This window comes from Urtica dioica, chromosome 10, assembly GCF_054948205.1.
Source record: "Urtica dioica subsp. dioica isolate 48M chromosome 10, U.dioica_male_clone48M_v1_H2, whole genome shotgun sequence".
Taxonomy (NCBI): domain Eukaryota; kingdom Viridiplantae; phylum Streptophyta; class Magnoliopsida; order Rosales; family Urticaceae; genus Urtica; species Urtica dioica.
In genome coordinates this window covers 23,294,310-23,312,883 of record NC_142765.1, presented here as the reverse complement: position 1 = coordinate 23,312,883, position 18,574 = coordinate 23,294,310, and the positions used below count along the sequence as shown (strand labels likewise).

Genomic DNA, 18,574 nt, shown 5'->3' with positions numbered 1-18,574 from the left:
ATCTTGTCTTTGCGACTAATCAGAATTTCACTTCCCTATCCCCCAGATTCTAACAAAAATACTTATTGTATTTGTCAATGGGCTACCACTTCTTCGGAATGGAGTTTTTTTGAAGAAGGACTAGGTTCGGAGGTAAGACAATGATATCGAGTCGACGCGCGAGGCCAACTATAGCTCCAATGAAATTGGGACGACATTGGGACAAACAAGAGGTGGGGACCGTGAACAATAATGTTGATGCGGCATTTTCAATGGCTAGAGGTGATGGATTTTGTTTCAAGGAATTCTGAAGGCCAACTTATGTGGGAAAAGCGAAGGGATGGCTTTGCGGCTTTTGAAGCAAAACTGTTAGATGTTCACTTAGTGGTATTTCTAGAAAATTATGAATAGTTTCAGTTGAAACACGGTTGTCCGATTTGGCTTTATGCTTCGCTCTATGATCGGATCTTAGCTTCTCTTGATAAATTTTCAAGTTTACATTTTTTTTCGTCCACTCTCCGCTTGTAAGAAAAGACTCAATGGGCTACGAATTCTACGGAAGAGAGTTTTTTTTTTTTTTTTTTTTTTTTTTTCTGTCTAAGGGGATTTTCGGCCCTTGTCCGGGACGTTCTTTCGGTTGCTTAATGCCATTTCCTTCCAAAGTTAAATATGGAAAAAAGTGTCTTATCACATCTACTTCTCACGCAAAACAAATAAATAAAAAAAAAAACTATTTAAATATATAGCAGAGATGTGATAAATATGTAGCCCATTTATATTTTATATCACCCCAGCTACATAAAAGTGTCTTACCATTGTAAATACGGAAGGAAGTTAAGACAACTACAAAATAAATGGCTGAGCATTAAACATTTTTTTAGCAGAATAAAAAGAACGTCGAAATCATTAATTTTATTTTAAAAGATTTCAATGATATATTTAATTTTTCCCAAAAAAAAAAAATTATCCAATCAATCTATTTTTTTCCTTCTAAGTATATGAATTAATTAAGTTACCAAAATAGCATTTAAAATCAAACAAGCTGAGCAACGTACAAAAAGAGAAAGAAATAGAAGATATTTATTTTTGGAATGGCATGTAGCTAATTTTCTCCATAAACTGCGGTCTACGGTATCGTCACACTCACATCGTTAGAAAATATTAAAAAAATATAATAAATAAATATAATAACACGCTCAGACAGTACACAAAAATACACGGAAATCCGTTGAATTCACAACTTCACATTTTGAGATCTTCTATTCTGCGATTCAAAAACTCTTCATATAGACCGAAATTACTCGGCTCTTCATTTCTCACACAATCACAAATCTCACCGTTGACATTATACTCTCTCTCTTCTCTCTCTCTCTCTTCCAAGGAACAGAACAGCCATGGCCGGGGAATCGAAGGCCGTCCCGATTCTGAAAGACGAGCTGGACATCGTCATTCCGACGATCCGAAACCTGGATTTCCTCGAGATGTGGAGGCCGTACTTTCAGCCGTACCACCTAATCATCGTCCAAGACGGCGATCCAACGAAGACGATCAGAGTCCCCGAGGGCTTCGACTACGAGCTCTACAACCGGAACGACATCAACAGGATTCTCGGTCCAAAGGCCTCTTGTATCTCCTTCAAGGATTCCGCTTGCCGTTGCTTCGGCTACATGGTCTCCAAGAAGAAGTACATCTTCACCATTGACGACGATTGCTTCGTGAGTCTTTCTCTTTCTTTGTTAATTTTGTGTTTGGATATGTGGATCTTCGATTTGTGTCGGGGATTTTGGTTGTTTGACTGAATCTTTGAATTATACATGTTTGTTGTTGAATCTCCATTTATTTCAATTGTACCTTTCTTTTAATCATTGCGATCTATTTCTTTTCTTGTTGGTTCATTTGATAGCCATGATCAGGTAGGAAATTATATATGATTGGGGAAAAGCTGGTGGAGTTTGTTTGTTTCTTTCTATATTTTATTTTTATTTTTATTTTTTTGCAATATAGATCGAAAGATCTGACTTTTTAAGGTTCATGATGTATTTTATTAGGTAGATTTGCTTGCTATTCAAGCTTGAACCCTGTTTGTGCTGCGTTGACCCAACTTTATGTATTTTTTTCATTGTGACTTCATGATAAACAGAGATCTAACATTATTTTCTATGACGTGAATCCTTTCTTAGGTTGCGAAAGACCCGTCGGGGAAAGAAATCAACGCCCTGGAACAACACATCAAGAACATTCTGAGCCCTTCGACTCCGTACTTCTTCAACACGCTCTACGATCCGTACCGCGAGGGAGCGGATTTCGTGCGAGGCTACCCGTTCAGCCTCCGCGAGGGGGCTCCCACGGCTGTCTCCCACGGCCTCTGGCTCAACATCCCCGACTACGACGCTCCCACTCAGCTCGTCAAGCCTCGCGAGAGAAACACGAGGTACGTTATTAACAAACAAAAGACGTCGATGATTAGTCTAATTGTCCTGAAACATATATTTATGCTCTGTGTGTGTGTGTGTGTGTGTGTGTTTTTTTTTGTAGGTATGTTGATGCTGTGATGACCATTCCCAAGGGCACTCTCTTCCCTATGTGCGGTATGAATTTGACGTTCAACCGCGAGCTGATCGGTCCAGCAATGTATTTCGGACTCATGGGTGATGGTCAGCCAATCGGGCGCTACGATGACATGTGGGCTGGTTGGTGCATTAAGGTAAAGTTTCACATGAATCTCAATGTGCTTTGCTAGACCGATTGAAAACGATCTGTTCCTTAACATTTCCATTGGGTCAAAGTATTTACTGTTTATACCATTCGAATAAATACACGCCGCTCTACTGCCAATTGATAACGGGTTTCTGATCAGTCTGCTCTGCTATTTCTTGATCCATACCTAACGGAACTAAACATAACCTCGTAAATCATATTCCCTTTGTGGCTTTCGAGCCTAAAGGACATTCGAGTTACACCTTTCTTTTTCAAATAGTTTTTAAGGATCTTGTTTTACAAATAATGGTTGGTGCATTAAGGTAAATCTTCACATGAATTTATCTGCTGTGCTTTGTCAAACTCAATTGTAAATGATCTGTGCCTTGGCCTTTCTTTTTCAAGTAGTTTTTTTTAAGGATCTTGTTTATAAATGATAACGAAATGTGGGATTTGAAGGTGATCTGCGACCACATGGGGTGGGGCGTGAAGACGGGTCTGCCGTACATATGGCACAGCAAAGCGAGCAACCCGTTTGTGAACCTCAAGAAAGAGTACAAAGGAATCTACTGGCAAGAGGAGTTGATTCCATTCTTTCAGGCCATCACTCTCCCCAAAGAATGCACCACGGTCCAGCAATGCTACATCGAGCTCTCCAAGAAAGTGAAGGAAAAGCTCGGCAACACCGACGAGTACTTCATCAAGCTCGCCGACGCCATGGTCACCTGGGTCGAGGCCTGGGACGAGCTCAACCCGCCCGCCGCAAAGTGAAAGACAATCGAAATTGAGTATCGTGGTTCATTCGACAGATGAGTTTCAAGTTTTAAATTCTAGTTTTGTTTTTTGTTTTTTTTTTGCTGCTTACTGAATTTTTTGAGAACAATAATAAGCCAGAGAAAATTTCTTTTTTCTTTCAGTATTTTTCCTATAGCGGCTTCAGTCTCATTTTTTGAGTTGTAGCTATTTGTGGTTTCTTTGTTTTTTGAACTAAACGATGAATGATTAGTGTGGTGGTGGGTTCTCTTGAAGCTTTAGTGCACATCTGTATTAATTAGATCAATGGCTTTGTGATCTGATATTTACTGTTTTGACTTTTTTTTATTTTAAACAAAACCATTCACTACAAGTTAACACCTCTACTAGCTTTATTCCGAACGCGTGAGCGATTTACTTTCTTTTTTATTTGGACGCACACGTTTTATTCAATGTTGTTATATTAATTGGCAATGTTGGCAAAATACTTTAAGAATTGTGGAATATAATTTCGGATAGAATTAGACCTCGTTACAATTTTTTTCCGGAAGCGTCACAGCTTTTGTTGTAACAGATTGTGTAATACTTACGGCCTATTCACTTTTGAGTTTTTTTTATTCCGAATTGAAGTAGGATTTAAGTGTGTATTGATGATATAATGGGTTGGTGCTCCTAAGCCGACTGTTAGAATCGTTTTGACTTAATTTTCTATATAAATATGTCAAAACAACGCCGTCGTCACTCACGCATTTTGAGATATTTATTTGAGTGATTAGCTGAGCTTATAACGACCTGTATTTTTAAGGGTCTTTTACCTCTATATTATTGTCTATATTTGAGTGATTGTATTAGAAGCACGATGTTAGGTTTTTTCATTGAAATTTTCGAGAAACACGTTTAGAAGTCTCGGAGAGATATTCTATGGGAATCAAGGGGATCTCGAGTTTAGGGGAGCCTAAGTTACCGTTAAAAAAGATAGAGGTAAATTGGATAACTAGCGAGAGAATATGCGCGTAAATACTTATTAAACCATGTTATCATAGTAAATTGCTTTTCATCGGATAAAAAACCTTCGGACTTAAACATGACTTACAGAATTGGATTACCAACTATGTGTATTTATTATTTTCGTACTCGTATCGTTGATCTTTTGGTTCTCTAAATTTAAGCATTCGTCGTATTTTTTGTTACAATACTTTTTGCAACAGCTGTGCATAATCATTATTTTCCATGTCGTATAGCCGTTGGTCACAGTTGGAAAAGTTATAGGCTTTTGTTGCGAACCCCCTGTCATTAAATTTTATTTTTTATTTTTAAAGAATCGACAGTAGAACAATTCTATTTTCACACGGTAGACGTTTTTGAATTAAAAGCGAATATAAACTCTAGTAGACTTTGAAGTATTCTTGGTAAATGCTGCGAAGCAGAAGGCCAAAATTTCCACAAGCAAAGAGTATGATTACTTTGACTGCTTATATGAACTCAAGGCGAATGGCCTAACCTTACCTTGATATTCACTAAATAAATAAATAAAGGCGAGTGGCCTAACCTATAGCTATAGATAGTCAGTCTAAACTCTAAAGTGGGGGCCAAGGTCAATTGACGGTTTTCAACGGTATAGAAAACTTAATCACCACCGTCGGTTTAAATTAACTGAAAAAAAAAAAATCGAGTTAACCATCAGGTTAGAAACCAGTTTTATTTATTTATTTGTTTAAGTTCTAAAAGTTTTCAATATAAGTAACGGTTAAATGAGTTAACAAAATGAATTAAAGAATGAGTTTACATAAATGGCCTTTTAATCGTTATACTGCTAACAGCTTACCCATTGATTGTTTAAATTTTACAGCGTATTTCCTTGACATTTGGTCGATTTACAACAGTCAATAACTATGTTATCTATTTCAAATACGCGTAACTATGAATGTATTGTTGAGCAAATTTGCTAAAATTCCTTTTACAAATAAGCAAATCACATGTTTAAAAATGAAAAAAGCATGAAAAAGCTCTCCCTCTCTCTATGTCTCTTTATCTTTTCTATGAAACTCGCCCAACTATGAAACCTATCTCTCCGCCTCACCACAAAACTCGTCCATTCATCGGTTGCATTGCCCTTCCACCCTACCACGAAACCCACTCGCTTTGTCAAAGTCGTCCACCACTGCAAAACTTGTCCACAATTGTCAACCTTCACCAATGTCGACGCCACGCCATCGAGGGCAAACTGGGCCACACCCCCTCTGCAAATTTAATATAGTAAACCTTCTAACTTTAGAAATATCTTGAAGAATCTCCTATGTTCAAAATTATCTAAACTGGACTTTTGGTCATTTTTTGACCTCAATGATGTTCAATCACTTCTCAAGAATGTTCTTGTTGCTCTCTCTGTCAAGCAAATACCCTTCAACGAACACTGCGAGGCCAATATCAAAAGCATCATCAGGCTCAGTACAAGTGGAGAACACAAAAAGTAGATCTATATACTTAATCTTATCTTCTTTTGATTCCACAACCTGCTCAAATTGACATTCCATTAAGGAAATCAACAAGGAAGCAAGTTCAACCATCTTATCTCAAGGATTATCACTGTAACCTTATCAACACAGGTCAAAGTTATTCTTCCAAATACACTATTGACACTTATTTATCTTATGAGAACCTGTCTAGTTCTTTCAAAGTGTTTGCTTTGTCTGTTTCAGCCAATCCTGCTCCACAGTATTACCATACAGCAGTCAAATCTGCAGAATGGAAAGCAGCTATGCAGGAAGAGATTGAAGCAATGCACACCAACAAGACCTGGACTGTGATGCCTCTTCCAAAAGAGAAAACTTCGATCGGATGCAGATGGATTTATACTAATAAGATGCATTCAGATGGCACTTTGGCTAGAAGAAAAGCATGCTTGGTAGCTAAGGGATATACTCAGAAACAGGGAGTTGATTTTATAGACATCTTTTCACCTGTTGCTAAGCTTGTAACTGTCAAGTTTTTACTTAGCATTGCTGCTTCTCAAAAATGGTTTCTTTTACAACTAGATATATTAGCAATGCTTTTTTGAATGGTGACCTCTATGAGGAAGTCTATATGGATCTCCCTATGGGTTATGTTCCACAGGTTAAGACGATTAATTGTAAGAATAAGCTTGTATGTAAGTTACATAAGTCCATTTATGGACTGAAACAAGCTTCTAGACAGTGGAATTTAAAATTCACTGAATCTGTCAAGAAAGCTGATTTTACTCAATCTAAGAGTGACTACTTGTTATACACAAGGGGATCTGGTCCCACTTTTGTTGCCATTTTGTTATATGTTGATGATATAATCATTGCAGGTCCTAATGACCAAGTTATCTCTGAGGTCAAACGTTTTTTGAGTGCAGCTTTCAGGTTGAAAGACCTTGGGGATTTGAGATACTTTCTTGGCTTGGAAATTGCAAGGTCCAAAGATGGTATTGTGCTGAACCAACACAGTATGCCCTGCAAATTTTAGAGGATGCAGGTTTCTTGGACTGTAAGCCAGCCAAAACTCTTATGGATCCCAGGGTTACCTTATCTCTAAGTGATGGTGATATTTTAGAGGATGCTTCTCAGTTCAGGAAGTTAATTGGTCGCTTACTTTATTTGACTATTACCAGGCCTGATATCACTTATGCAGTACATACTATGAGTCAATTTGTGCAGGAACCAAGGACAGCTCATTTACAAGCAGTTCATCGCATCTTGCGATATGTGAAGTCTAAACCAGGCTATGGCCTTTTTTACTCCTCAGATTCTTCTACTCAGATCAGAGCATTCTCTGATGCTAATTGGGCCACATGTAATGATACTAGGAGATCCATAACTGGTTATTGTGTATTTATAGGTGAGGCTTTGGTAGCTTGGAAGTCAAAGAAGCAGACCACTATGGCTAGGAGCTCAGCAGAAGCTGAATATAGATCCTTGGCAGCAGCAACAAGTGAAGTCATTTGGATGCAACAACTTATGAAGGACTTTCAGCTGGAATCTGCAGGCTCATCCGTGATTTATTGTGACAATCAAGCAGCATTACACATTGCTTCGAATCCAATATTTCATGAGAGAACAAAACATATCGAGATAGATCTTCATTTCGTTAGGGATCACATGCAGTCTGGTTTGGTTAAGCTACTTCCAATACGCTCACACCATCAGATTGCTGATATCTTCACGAAGCCTTTGGCTTGGCCGGCTATGTCCCACTTGTTATCCAAGATGAACTTGAAGAATCTTTTCAGTCCATCTTGAGGAGGCGTATTGAAGATCGGCAATTCTCTGTGTTTTGACAGATAACTTGTCGTTCAAGTTATTTGCTTGGTTTAAGTTTTTTCTTGTCGTTTTGGTTTGTTTAGAAGAAAAGACTTGTCGTCTGTTTATTTATTTTTTCATTGTCTTTATCTCTTTTGTTTAAAAGGGGTTTTTGTACTGTTTCATTGGATTACGAGACTGAATATTATTCTGAATGAGAAATTCTTCCTGAGCTCGATTCTGAGTCTCAGCTTCTTCTTCGTCTCCAAATCTTCTTTTGCAATAATGATCGCTCACTATGTTCCTCATCCAACGGTCCAGCAGTCATGCTCAATCCAAGGATTTGCGCGACTCGAGCCGCCCAAATCTGACTGCCTCGACCCCAACCCAAAGTTGATTTCACCATGATTCGTTGGCTTCATCTTCCGTATGAGAATATCGTATACGCGTACCGATGAGAAATCAAGCTTGGCACCCGTAAAATGTTGTTCAAATGGAGTCCCAACGAGACGATCCCCGATGTTCAATTCCTTGAATTTTGTCTTTACCAACCTCAGGGTGGTGCTACCACCGTACGCGATCTGCCATTAGAAAACCAAGAGGCTAAAAAATGTTTAAAAAACACAAAAAATTATACATTTTGGAGAGAACATTGCAAAGTGTCTTAAACCATCCCAAACCATCTTAAACCATCGCAAACTGTCTTAAACCATCGCAAACCGTCAAAAAAGTATATACCTCAACTTTTAGGGAAAAAAAATCATACATCCCCACCTTAGAGGATGAGGCGTGGTGGACTGTGATCAGAGGAAGAAAGGCAATATCATAGCACGGTGATAGAGGTGTGGAGGCCGATGCAAAAGTTCAATGAGAGGCGTTGACAATGATTATCAAACGAGGGGGTAGGCTACAACTTGGTCACCGACAGCGTTTCTCCTCGACGACATCGGTGTCCTTAATCTTCAGCAACATGGCCAGTGCAGTATGGCTCCTTGGTGATGGGAGCGGTGTGGCACATGGCTCATCGTATATTGCGGTATGCGATAAGGTGGTGTCGGGACGTGGTTTGTCCCCTTCGTTGGTGGAAGTTTTAGATCTATGGGGTTTGCCCATATGTAGTGTGGGTGGAGCCTTCAAAGATGCAGTAATCCCGTGCTCATCTTCGTCCCGTTATCTCGCTAGTCGCTTTCTCCGTAATTTACTTTGGTAGCAAGATTAGAGCTTATTTTGATTTTTTTTCATTTTTAAAGTGTTTATGAATATATTATTTTGTTGATGTGTTTTGCTCAGTTTGGTTTGTTTTGAAAAAGACATATGTTTGTGTTGGAATCGATCTAGGGTTTGAGAAAATAATTAACGCTTCGGTAAGCGGCGGAATTTTAAAAAATTTCTTTTACAAGTAAAACAGTTTTTACTAACCTAGACAAGTGCAAGTACATGTAATTAAAAACCAATATGAGCTAAAAAATTTACTAACCTTTCTTGAAGCTTGAACTTTGAAGAAGCTTTTGGAAAGTTTGCAACGCTCGTCTCCCCTCGCAGCACGTCTCTCTTTCTTTCCTCGGCACCTCGAGCAACCACGAAAGTTTCTATCACTAAATCACTCGAAAAGAAGGAATCAGTGAGTTGGCACTTTTAAACGCTACGACTTAAGAACGAGTCTCGAAGTCGCAGAGCTAAACACTAGGTCGAGTGAGGACCTAGGTGCCAAGACAAGAAAATATCGAAAGTAAACTAGAGAGAGAGAGAGAGGATTTTCGGCCAAGTTCTAGAGAGAGAGTCTCTCAAATCTCTTAAACTTGGATGAATGAAAAGTGAGGAATGAGGCTCCTATTTATAGGAGGAGGATTACCTTCAAAAGGTAGTTTCCTCTTTTCCTATTGCCTTGCACGTCCAACATGCCTCATGAAGGCTTAGGATTTGTTTCCTCATTTGATTTCCTCTTAGTTGGCCGAAAATGCACTTTCCTTCTTAAGGAAATTTGTTTCCCCTTTTTCTTTTGGCAAATATCTTCATACATCAATGCACAAAATAAACTCTCTTTCCCACTATGGCATGAATGAAATTCAGCCTTATTTTCCTTGGGTTGGACGAAATTTGAGCTTCTAGAAGGAGCTTCTAGATGTTTCTTCATTTGTTCATGACAACATAAGAAAAGCCCATTAAGAATTTTCAAGTAAAATTCTATGAAATGAAATTAATCCTCAAGGCCCAATTACACTAATATGGTTGAGTAATATTTATTTCATTTGTCATCATATGACAATGTCAAAAAAATTTATTGACATTCTTTTCGTCCTATGTCCAAAAAGACAAAAATACCCTTTTGACAATTTTCGTAAAACTGTCTCGTTCTTGTTTTGACTTAGCTTCCAGTTTAACTATTCCTATCGATGTGATTCGTGACAGTGACCTCATGGACTCAAATGAACAAAGCTTGAGCTAAACACTTGGACTCAAAAGTTCACAAACCTTTTCCAAGTTTAGCTTAATGCCAACTGACTCCACTAAAGAGCTGACACTGAAAATCTCTCGGTTCAAATGAATTTGTTTTCTACTCAAGAATTCGACCTAATTATGATGAGCGGATCCACTGAATATTATCTATGTTTACCCTTCATGAATGTCATCAGCTAGTCGGGATTTACTAAATTACCATTTTACCCTTCTAGCTGTTATTTCCTCAACTCCTTTGTCGCTTGTGAATAAGTTAGAAACAATGTATTGACGAGGAGCTAACAAGTCACATTGTTTCATCCAAAAGAGTCAGGACTCAATTTGGACACTGGCCAGTTCATTTATTCACACTCCAAGGAACAAAGCATGAGGTGACATACATTGCATTTCAGCAATCTTGTACATGAATTCCATATCTATGAGAACTTCACAAAGTTACTCATGACAGACTCACAACTTAGTACTTAACCAATAGGCCTTGTTCGGAATCACATAGTGAGTCCGAACTTTGACTTTCTCAAATGAGAATACTAAGGTGTGAAGTGGCATGTCTCATTTCAGGATTAAGGTAAGCATGATGCAATTCATACATAGTGACTTCGAGACATAAGAGGTTAAATGGTTTGTTCTTATATTGTCTCTAGAAGTGCACTGGTCAATTCAGTACCTTCGGAAGATACCTAGAAGAACTATAGAGTCCCCAACTCTCAATGCCTCATAACCAGACATCATAGATTCTTCTAACAATCATACTGAGGTCAATAGTCCTTTGACCCTAAGATTGCGAATATATCGTTTTAAGCAAACTACGAAGAGTTTGTTCATGCAAATCTACATTTGTCTCTTCGTAAGTTGTTAAGTTTGTTTATGGACTAAAAGACTAAGGTTTTATCATAAAGCTTCAAACAAAGAAAGAATGAATGAACGTTTCAACTTTATTAATAATGAATAAGCAATTACAAGCAAGAGTCTTCGTAAGACTATATGACATCAAATGTACATAAATAGATACTACTACTCTTCTTGTGGGCACCATTGACAACAGTTTGCTCAAATTGTATTGTGCTCGTCATTATTTTTCCTTTTCGGAAGTATGCACAAAAAGGATTTACTTTTATTTAGGTTTTTGGTATTCCTTGTGCTTAAATGTTATTATTTGATATCAATGAGTGCTTTACCTATTAGAAATAGAAAATCTGTGCAATTCCTCTCTCTCTCTCTCTCTCTCTTAAATGTTTTGACTAATGAACTTTATATACTGATATCGTATACAAAGTGTACAATCATATCAAATAAGAATATCATAATATCATTCATGTATTGTCAAAAGAGAAGGGTAGATCCAATCCAACTCATTTACATTAAAGTTTATAATTTAATTAATTAAATAAACTATGATTCACATACTAATAAAAAACAGTACAGCAATAGCGTTGTAGTTTATATTATGTACATACTTCGTAGTTGTATAAGTGTTGTAGTTTTCGATAAATCTCTCAAATAATGTGTCCACTTTCTTCGGAAAGACCCACATGATTTTTGACGCTTCAAGTTTACTAGCATGCCCCGGAGAGGATATCCAACAAAGCAGACAAAAAAAAATGCTATAAATGCAACTACCAAACGTATCAATAGATAGTATTAAAAAAAATAAAAAATCTCCCACTCTCCCATCAAACAGCGGGGAAAGAAAAAGAAAACAAATCTCCTCTCTCTCTCTCTCTATCAAACACAAGAGAGATATGATGAGTCCAACACATCAAACCGCAATCCTAGCTCTGGTCCTCACATTCGTGTTCGTAGTCGTCGGACTGATCAAGCGCAAGCCCCGGCGAGAGCTTCCTCCGGGGCCGTGGCCGCTTCCGGTGATCGGAAACCTCCATCAGCTGACGTCACTGCCGCACCGTGGCCTCCACGCGCTGTCACAAAAGCACGGTCCGCTGATGAGCCTCCGGCTGGGCCATGTTCCGGCCATCGTGGCCTCCTCTCCGCGCGCCGCGCGGCTCATACTGAAGGACAACGACGTCGCTTTTGCCAACCGCCCCAGGATCCAGGCAAGGGAAAAACCACACCCCTCTCTCTCCATATGTACATAGTAATAAAAAAAACTCTTACGTCTGTTTAGGAGTGTAATTTAAACAAACACATGTTAAAAAGGGTAGTAATAATTTACTTTGGGTTTATAAAACGAATTTAAAACATTATCGTTTTTAGAACAACTCTCAGATAGACGAAAAACATATATAATATATATATATATATATATATATATATTAGAAAGGGGTATTTAATTTCGAAAATAATTAAATTTAAATAATAATTTATTCTATTATGTTATTTAATAAACAAAAAATTATTGTTATATAACCAACATTTTGTAAATCTTATATAAATAGCCATAATGATGACGTAGTATACCTGGTTTACCCTTTCATTGAAATAAAAACGAGTATTTACGTCAATTTACATATATAAATACATAAACCTGGTTATTTACCTAAGATTTACGAAACGTTAACTATTTACCAATGTCAAACTATAAATATGACTATTTATCTAATGCACCTTTAAATAACGAGATTTGTAACTAACTAGCCCACTTTAAACATATGATTTTTGATCTAGCTTATGTTTGACAATTTTTAGGGATATAACCAAATGACTTATGTGGCAATAATTAAGGTCTGATTTGTCCTTAATTATTAACAAATTCGTTATTTTCTCTCTCCTATTTTTTTCAAATAATTTTTTTTTGCATCGAAACTTCAAAAATTCATATTTTTCTCATACGAACTCAAAATTGAGTGATTTCAAATCCTATAAATTCGTGTCGTCGAGATCTTAAAAAATAGACTCATTGTGTTTGATGAAAAATTATGTTTAATGCATCATATTTACGTTTTCATTTATTTTTTTTATAATTTCAAAAAAATTTAGTTATTTCCATATTTAAGGTAGTAACGTGATTTTTCTACATCTATGATATTAAATATGATTTTTCATCAAACACAATAGATCTATTTTTGAAGATTTCAACGTCACGAATCTGTAGGATTTGGAATCACTCAATTTCGAGTTCATATGAGATAGATATGGTTTTTTTGAAATTTTTATGTAAAAAAAGTGGAGGAAAAAAAGTAAGAGAGAGAAAATGACGAATTTGTTAATAAATAAGGGTAAATCAGACCTTAATTATTGCCACATAAACATGTTGGCTATTTCCCAAAAAGTTGTGAAACGTAGGCTAAAAACAAATTTCATAGTTTTATTTTGACTATTTTGCTACACTGCACAAAAATAAATACCTGTAAATTCTAAAAAAGAGAGCCCCAAAAATGAAAAAGAAATATATATATATAATATATATATATATATATATATACTTATATATATATATATATAAATGGATACTTTTACGAAATAATATATAAATGAGAGAACCACCTGCTTCTATCACATACCTGTTTTTGGTAAGCTTTTAATTTATTTATTTTTACTTTATATAAATCCGCAATCGGTTCCGTCTATTCATGTTTTTATATCTTTCGCAAGTGGTCCTCTTAACATGTGGACGTGATTTTAGTACTAAAATCTAAAATTTAGCAGTAAGAGTAGAATTTTAGATTTTTATATAAGGTATAAAAACATGAATATCTAGCAGTAAGAGTAGAATTTTAGATTTTAGTACTAAAATCACGTATAACACATGTTAAGAGGACCACTGGCGAAAGATATACATACATCTTACTGGATGATATTTTACTAAAATCACGTACCACATGTTTTAGATTTTAGTACTAATTATATGATATTTTACTGGACGTTTATAATAATTAAGAAGATATACATACATCTTACATTTCGTGGATAAGCACCATATGAACTGCTCATCACGGCCACGCATTTTATTGTTAGTGAACTTATAGCCACGAAGAAACGTATACAAAATAAATTGCATGTTTTTAAGCACAAAAACTACACGTTTAAAGTTTTAATTGCGAAAATAGTGTTTTATAAGTTGTAAACATTCAACTTTCCCGATGTTTATAATTTTTTTTCAAAACTTATTAACTATTTTAGATTAAAAAAAAAAATTTCAAATAAATTTTTACAATTTGAAAAAAAAAAATACTATTTAAAAAAAACCACTATTCTAGAAATATTATACATAAAAAAATTATTATTTCTGTAATTTTTCAAGGGAAATGGCCATAAGTACTACTACTTTTCATAATTTGGACCAAAATATGGAAATCCATGTTTTGGACAAAAATAGTAGTTGGTCAGCTGAAGAAGTACAATTTTGCCCTTTTATAAACATATTCACACCACACACACACGTGAAAACTAATAAATTAATAATAAAAAAAACAAATTCTCCCCAGTCTCTCTCTACATTCCCGCTCTCTCTCTCTCTCCTAACTTTCTGGCGAAAATCGACGCTATAACCACCGCCCGAGTTTCTGCAAGTCCGGCCAAAACCCGCTCCGTCGCGAGCCGTCCTCTGCCTCCGACGCACGACTCCGAGCTCAGCCCAGCCCCGAGCCAATCTTCGCGTGAACTCCGACCGGAAAGGGGAGAATCGCGAGCTCCGAGCCTCTCTTTTCTTCGCCGCGTGACTCGGCTGAGACAAAGGAGACGCGAGCTCCACCGACTCCAGACCAAGGAAAAGCCATCAGAGAAGCTTTTGACGAAGCTCCGACGAGCCTGAGAACATCCGCCGAGCCAGAGGAGACCGCCGAACCGAGAGATCGACCGAGAAAGGATTTGAGGAACTCTGAAATGGTTTTTTTTTGTATTGTCGGAGCTGATATACAAGTCTACAACTTCATTTATTGTAGACATGTCTACAATAAATGAAGTTGTAGACTTGTATGTCTACAATTTCAGACGTTGTAAACTTGTTTGTCAGCTCCGACAATACAAAAAAAAAAAAAAAAAATTATCCAAACACACGAACGAACTCATAAATATGAAACCCATAAACACGAATGAAACCCATAAACATGAAACCAGAAATAAACACGAACGAAACACGAAACCCGTACGTCAACAACGAAACTCATACCAAAAAACAAACACGAACGAAACCCACCCAGAAATTCCCAGATTTTGTTCACCAACATGAAGTCTACAACTTCATTTACTGTAGACATAGAAGTCTACAATAAATGAAATTGTAGACTTGTATGTCTACAATAAATGAAATTGTAGACTTGTATGTCAGCTCCGACAATACAAAAAAAAAACCATTTTTTACCCAAACACACGAACGAACCCATAAATAAGAAACCCATAAACACGAATGAAACCCATAAACATGAAACCCAGAAATAAACACGAACGAAACACGAAACCCGTACGTCAACAACGAAACTCATACCAAAAAACAAACACGAACGAAACCCACCCAGAAATTCCCAGATTTCGTTCGCCAACATGAAGAGATAAAGTTTACCTCTTCGGCGACGATGACGACGGACAAACCACTGACGACGACAAACAGAAAAAGGCAAGCTTTTTTTTTTTTACCTTAAATGAACGAGAGAAGAAAAAAGAGGAGAAAGAGAGAGCTCTGAAACAATGAATGAGGAGAGAGAGAGAGCTGAGAACCAGTTTGATGGAAATGAACAAAATAAAAAACCAAATGGCACTTAAGACTTTTCTCACATAGTTACGTAGTATTTTTGTCCAAAAACAATGACCACGACATTTTGGTCAAAAGTATAAAAAAGACTACTAAGGTCATTTCCCATTTTTCAATTACGTTAAAAATTATGGGCCGGTTCAATCACCTTCAGAAAGGAAGGACCGAGCCAAGCTATGCTAATTAACACTTAGTATTCATATGATTAAATGTTTATATATAGTATACGTAAGCTTATAATATTTTTATGTTCCTAACTGTAATTATAATAAGTTTTAATCCAGGCCTCGGACCTGATATCGTACGGCAGCAAAGGGATGGCCTTTCAAGAATACGGGCCGTACTGGCGAAATGTGAGGAAGCTGTGCGTTCTCAACCTTCTCAGCTCCGTCAAGATCGAGTCTTTTGCGGCGCTGAGGAAGGAAGAGATCGACGCTCTCGTCCGTCGGATCGCGAGCTCCGGCGAGCAAGTGGTTGACGTCAGCAAATGGGTCGGAGAGTCCGTGGCCGATATCTCGGCGAGGATGATTCTCGGGCCAAACGTCGAGGATCGGTATAAGATGAAGGAGCTCGTGGAAGAGGGTTTGGGATTGATTGCTTCTTTCAACATCTCCGATTTTGTTCCTTATCTCAAGCCCTTTGATCTTCAGGTTTCTTCTTTTATTTAACTATCATTTTAGCTTACCAGTCAATTGCAAAAAAAAAAAAAAAAAAAAAAAAAAATTTATAATAATAACTTATACTATAAAGCCCTCTTTTAATACTACACTACTTTATGTTGTACTTGTAAGTAACTTCAGTTCTCATCATAAGTACAGCCCGAAGTTCTAGTTTTTTTTCAATATACGTATATTGATATGAATTATTACATAATTTATTTATTTTTTAGTTCCAAATAGGAGTAGAACTTCTTCTTTGTCCGACATCAAAAACAAAAAAAACAAAAAAACAAAAAAAATCAGCGGATGAAGATTTTTCCTATTAATTTTCAAACTATTTGCAGAATTTTCATGATGATGTAGATGCTGTTATCTTTATAACGTAATGATATTATATCACTACTTAATTTATCAATCTTATAATTTATTTTATGTATACTAAAGGGACTAACGAAGGCTATGAAGCAAAACGGCAAGTCCGTTGATGAAGTGCTAGAGAAGATATTCGTGGAGCATGAGAATAATAAATTGGCGGGAAAGCAATCACAGCAACAACAAACCCACACAGATTTCGTGGACGTATTGCTCTCAATGATGGACAAACCACTGAACCCTCAAGACGAAAACCCGAGCATAATCGACCGAACGAACTGCAAGGCGATCATACTCGACATGATCGTGGCCGCTTTCGACACCGCAGCCACGTCCGTGGAGTGGTCTCTCTCGGAGCTCCTGAGGAACCCTAGGGTCATGAAAGAGCTCCAAGCCGAGCTAGAGCGCGTCGTCGGGCTCGATCGAACGGTCGAAGAAAAGGACTTGACCGAACTAGGTTACTTGGATATGGTGGTGAAGGAGGGCTATAGGCTACACCCAGTCGCGCCGCTTTTAGTCCCTCGAGAGGCGAGGCGAGACGTGATCCTCGACGGATATCACGTCCCCGAGAAGTCGAGGATCATAGTGAACACTTGGGCGATAGGACGAGATCCGAATGTGTGGTCGGAGAACGTGGAAGAGTTTTACCCCGAAAGGTTTGTGGAGAAGAATAAGAACGTCGATCTTCGCGGACATGACTTCGAGCTTCTTCCGTTCGGGTCGGGGCGTCGAGGGTGTCCCGGGATGCAATTGGGGTTGACCACTTTTCGGATAATTTTAGCTCAATTGGTCCATTGCTTCTTCTGGGAGCTTCCTGAAGGAACTGAACCCAAGGATTTGGACATGGTTGAGAAGTTTGGCCTGTCAACGGGAAGAGCTCATCCATTGCTTGCCAAACCTACTTATCGACTTTCAACTTTCAAGTAGCCTATTATGAATTTTTTATTATTATTTATTTTTATAAGTAATTCCTTTTATGAAGAGATTTTAAAAATTGATTATTTTTGCAAAATGCTGTTGTGTGGCTGCATTATTTAAAAATAAATAATAAAAAAATCGTTCACTCTTGAGGTTTTTCATAGCTGCATTAGCCCGGAAACTTTGATCATATTTTCTACCCAAAAATGAAAAAGAAAAAGAAAAAAAATGTACAATTTGGCTTCATAAGTAGATTTTTATATCCCTATTTTGCGATAAGTATTTCATAAATTTTACTCAAATAAAAATAAAAAATTAATATTTACATATTTTTTTGTGTTTTACTTATTAAACATAAAAAAAAATTGATATTTACATATATATAATTGGAATAATAATTGCTATGGTTGAAAATTGAAATACTCTTAGGGGATGTTTGGCTAAAAAATGATAATTGGAATTATAATGATGATTATAAATAATGGAATCTAGTTGTTCGATTGAAGAATCTATGCTATTGACTCCTACCTTTTCTTAAAATATTAGTCCAAGAAATTTGTAACTTTCAAACTTAAAGAATTTCATTTTGTCATACGTTTCAGATTTTTTTGATTTCTAGTCATTCTACTTATATGGCACATTGTTTATACCATTTTTACCATTATTAATTAGTTAATCTAATTTATTTTTGAAATTAATAAAATCTAATTTATTATTCTAAATCCATAATTATTAGGATCTCATTTATCTTTCTCTATTTTCATGTTCTCTCTCTCTCTCTCTCTCTCTCTCTCTCTCTCTCTCTCTCTCTCTCTCTCTCTCTCTTTCTC

The 18,574-nt window shown here is 36.8% G+C and overlaps 2 protein-coding genes across 2 annotated transcripts; both read left to right on the top strand.

The window, feature by feature from the left end:
* The first annotated feature begins 1,165 nt into the window (after positions 1-1,165).
* Positions 1,166-3,704, top strand: LOC149384187 (putative UDP-arabinopyranose mutase 2). Its single transcript, XM_089628688.1, has 4 exons — positions 1,166-1,694; positions 2,160-2,410; positions 2,515-2,683; positions 3,136-3,704. The coding sequence occupies exons 1-4, from the start codon at positions 1,374-1,376 to the stop codon at positions 3,445-3,447; spliced, it is 1,053 nt and encodes a 350-aa protein (XP_089484814.1). The 5' UTR covers positions 1,166-1,373; the 3' UTR covers positions 3,448-3,704.
* Positions 3,705-11,662: 7,958 nt separating this feature from the next.
* Positions 11,663-17,893, top strand: LOC149384186 (cytochrome P450 CYP736A12-like). The gene is made up of 3 exons (XM_089628933.1): positions 11,663-12,202; positions 16,080-16,445; positions 16,899-17,893. Exons 1-3 carry the CDS (start codon positions 11,759-11,761, stop codon positions 17,751-17,753), a joined length of 1,665 nt encoding a protein of 554 aa, XP_089485059.1. The 5' UTR covers positions 11,663-11,758; the 3' UTR covers positions 17,754-17,893.
* The last annotated feature ends 681 nt before the right edge of the window (positions 17,894-18,574 follow it).

Coding starts and splice junctions, on each gene's coding strand:
- LOC149384187 (XM_089628688.1), top strand. CDS start 1,374: ATGGCCGGGGAATCGAAGGCCGTCCCGATTCTGAAAGACGAGCTGGAC. Junction 2,411..2,514: donor CCTCGCGAGAGAAACACGAG/GTACGTTATTAA, acceptor TTTTTTTTGTAG/GTATGTTGATGCTGTGATGA. Junction 2,684..3,135: donor GGGCTGGTTGGTGCATTAAG/GTAAAGTTTCAC, acceptor TGGGATTTGAAG/GTGATCTGCGACCACATGGG.
- LOC149384186 (XM_089628933.1), top strand. CDS start 11,759: ATGCAACTACCAAACGTATCAATAGATAGTATTAAAAAAAATAAAAAA. Junction 12,203..16,079: donor CCAACCGCCCCAGGATCCAG/GCAAGGGAAAAA, acceptor GTTTTAATCCAG/GCCTCGGACCTGATATCGTA. Junction 16,446..16,898: donor TCAAGCCCTTTGATCTTCAG/GTTTCTTCTTTT, acceptor TGTATACTAAAG/GGACTAACGAAGGCTATGAA.